Below are 2,404 nucleotides of genomic sequence, written 5' to 3'. Positions count from 1 at the left end.
GCGGGGAAAAAAAAAAAAAAAAAAAAAAAAAAAGTCTACACCTATTCTCATAACAGTACACAACACCACAAAGAGACTGTTAAAAGTAGCCAAAGAGAAAAAAAGATTATTTTTTAAAGGAACAGCAATTAGATATACACCTGACTTCTCAACAGTGACAATGGAATTTGGAAGATAGTGGAACCATATCTTCAAAGTACCTAGAGAAAATAAGTGCAATCTAGAGTTGTGTATTCAGTAAGAATATCTTTCAAGAATGGGAGCAAAATGAATACCATTTTGGATAAACACAAATGGAGAGATAATCTGCTAAAGGGAATTTTAAAGAGTGAACTTCATATAAAAAGATAGTTATCTTAGATTACAGAGCTGGACTGTAAGAAGAAAAGCAAAAAGTGTGGAAGGCACTGAGGTATGTGCTTCAGCTATACAAGGGAGTAAACTAAGAAAGAGGAAATGAGCCACAGGAAATAGGAGAGAAGGGACAGGAGCCTTAAGATGAACATGGAGGAAGACAGAGGACAGCAACTATGTATCAGGAACAGCAGACTGGAGGGGGCCAGAAGGCCCGTGGGGAGAGTTCTTTAGACATACAAAACGTATAGAAAACCTGATGAGCCTGAATGTTTAAGAAGAGATTTAGAAAACAGGCAAAGAATTGGAGGGCTGAACTGATGATAAATATGTAGCAAACTAAGAAAGTGAAAACACATCTAGGAAGAGCAAACATTTATGCAAGAAAGAAAAAGTAAACACAGCTTACTACATGGCTCATGCATTATACCATTATAATAATGTGAACATTGAATAATCATTTAATTAAAATTACTATACAATTATGTTGTAGGGATGGGGATGGGAAGGTGTCACTTGTGGGGTGAAGATCTGGGGTGGGAGAGAAATAGAAACTAAGTCCTCCTCTTCCATAGTGGGGAGTCAACAGATAATGCTAAACTGGAAAAAAAAAAAGATCAAGAAGCAGCAATATATGGGGGTAAACACTAAGTAATTTGGGCAGAATAAGCAAATAAGATTGCCTGTGGGGAGGGCTAGATGGGGAGAGATGGGGNAAAAAAAAAGATCAAGAAGCAGCAATATATGGGGGTAAACACTAAGTAATTTGGGCAGAATAAGCAAATAAGATTGCCTGTGGGGAGGGCTAGATGGGGAGAGATGGGGCAAACATCTTCTGATTTTTGAACCCAGCCTTGTGTAAGTGTTTGACTATTTAAACTATAGGATTATGTATCTTTGATAGAAATAACAAGTTCTTAAAGAGAAAATAGATATGCAATGCCTGGCCCAGAAAATCCCCCTTTCAGTTGATGTTCTTGGGCATGGACTGTCTGGCAAGAAAGCAAACTTGAATATTTAAAATATATTGGACCTGACTAAAAATAATGATGCTCATCATCAAGGCTGCTGTTGATCAAGGCTTACTATGTGCCAGGCACATAGGATTTTAACTTGTTAATTCTGGAAGCAACTTAGGAAGGAAAGTACTAAATAGATAGAGAAACTGAGGCTCAGAAGGATAACATGACTTGCCGAAACTGGGATGTAAATGCAGGAGGGTTTATTGCAAAGCTTGTGTTCTTTAAATATTATATTCTCTTCCACATAAGTTGCTACAGTGAATCCTCCATGACGGGAAAAAGGCAACAAACCAGAGGTCTCATGCCCAGGTCATTCTGGATAACTGAGGTTTGCAGTACATCCCCACCCTCCTGCAGCTGGAGGTAAGAATATTGGGTAGAGGAGAGTCCTGGTGACTTACAGAGTAAGTAACGCCACTGGAAGACACAGGAGATGCCTCATTGTTGGCAGAAGTGGTCACGGCCAGAGAAGCCAGGGCAGGGAAGAGGCTTTCCATCTCAGGCTCCTCTGAGAGGTTGTCCTCACTGTCCACCTGGCTCTGCTTCTCCACCTCACTGCCCCGCCAGCCCTCCATGGTGGTGCCATCCTTTTCAGGCAGAGGCACGTCCATGCTGCCAGTGATGGACATGAACTCATCCATGCTCTCGTTGGTGAGGAGGTCGCTCTCCAGGCTGTCCTGCACAGCCAGCTCCTCACGGGGGGCCTCATCCCGGGATGTGGTGGCCTCGCTGCTCTGCCTGTCCTCCATGCTGCTGTCCGCAGGTCGAAGCACCAAGGGGGCATTCCGTTGAGCATCCAACACACTGTCTTCTGTGCTCAGACTGGGCTCCGAGTGCTCTGAGAGGCCCGAGGAGAAGTTGTGGGAGGAAGGATGACCAGAGTCTGGGGAACAAGTGCCATTCACCAGGTTTCCATTGGGGATCTTGGGCTGTTTCTCTTCCAACCTGCCTTCGACCTCCACCTGCTCCACCTCATCCACAGACTCAAACACCTGAGGACAAAGTACACAAAGACAGATGGGCTAGAT

At 43.4% G+C, this 2,404-nt stretch overlaps 1 protein-coding gene across 1 annotated transcript in view; it reads right to left on the bottom strand.

Moving 5' to 3' along the window:
* Positions 1–2,404, bottom strand: part of SGSM1 (small G protein signaling modulator 1) — a gene marked incomplete at its 3' end in the record, with an annotated part of 52,775 nt that overhangs the window by 5,139 nt on the left and 45,232 nt on the right. Inside the window, exon 17 of the mRNA XM_008592939.1 lies at positions 1,778–2,376. Coding sequence (XP_008591161.1) covers positions 1,778–2,376 — 599 coding nt within the window. The remainder of the gene's footprint in view (positions 1–1,777; positions 2,377–2,404) is intronic.

Source organism: Galeopterus variegatus, unplaced genomic scaffold (assembly GCF_000696425.1).
Source record: "Galeopterus variegatus unplaced genomic scaffold, G_variegatus-3.0.2 Scaffold8506, whole genome shotgun sequence".
NCBI lineage: Eukaryota > Metazoa > Chordata > Mammalia > Dermoptera > Cynocephalidae > Galeopterus > Galeopterus variegatus.
Note: the sequence above shows the minus strand (reverse complement) of the source record. Positions and strands in the feature narration are given on the sequence as shown.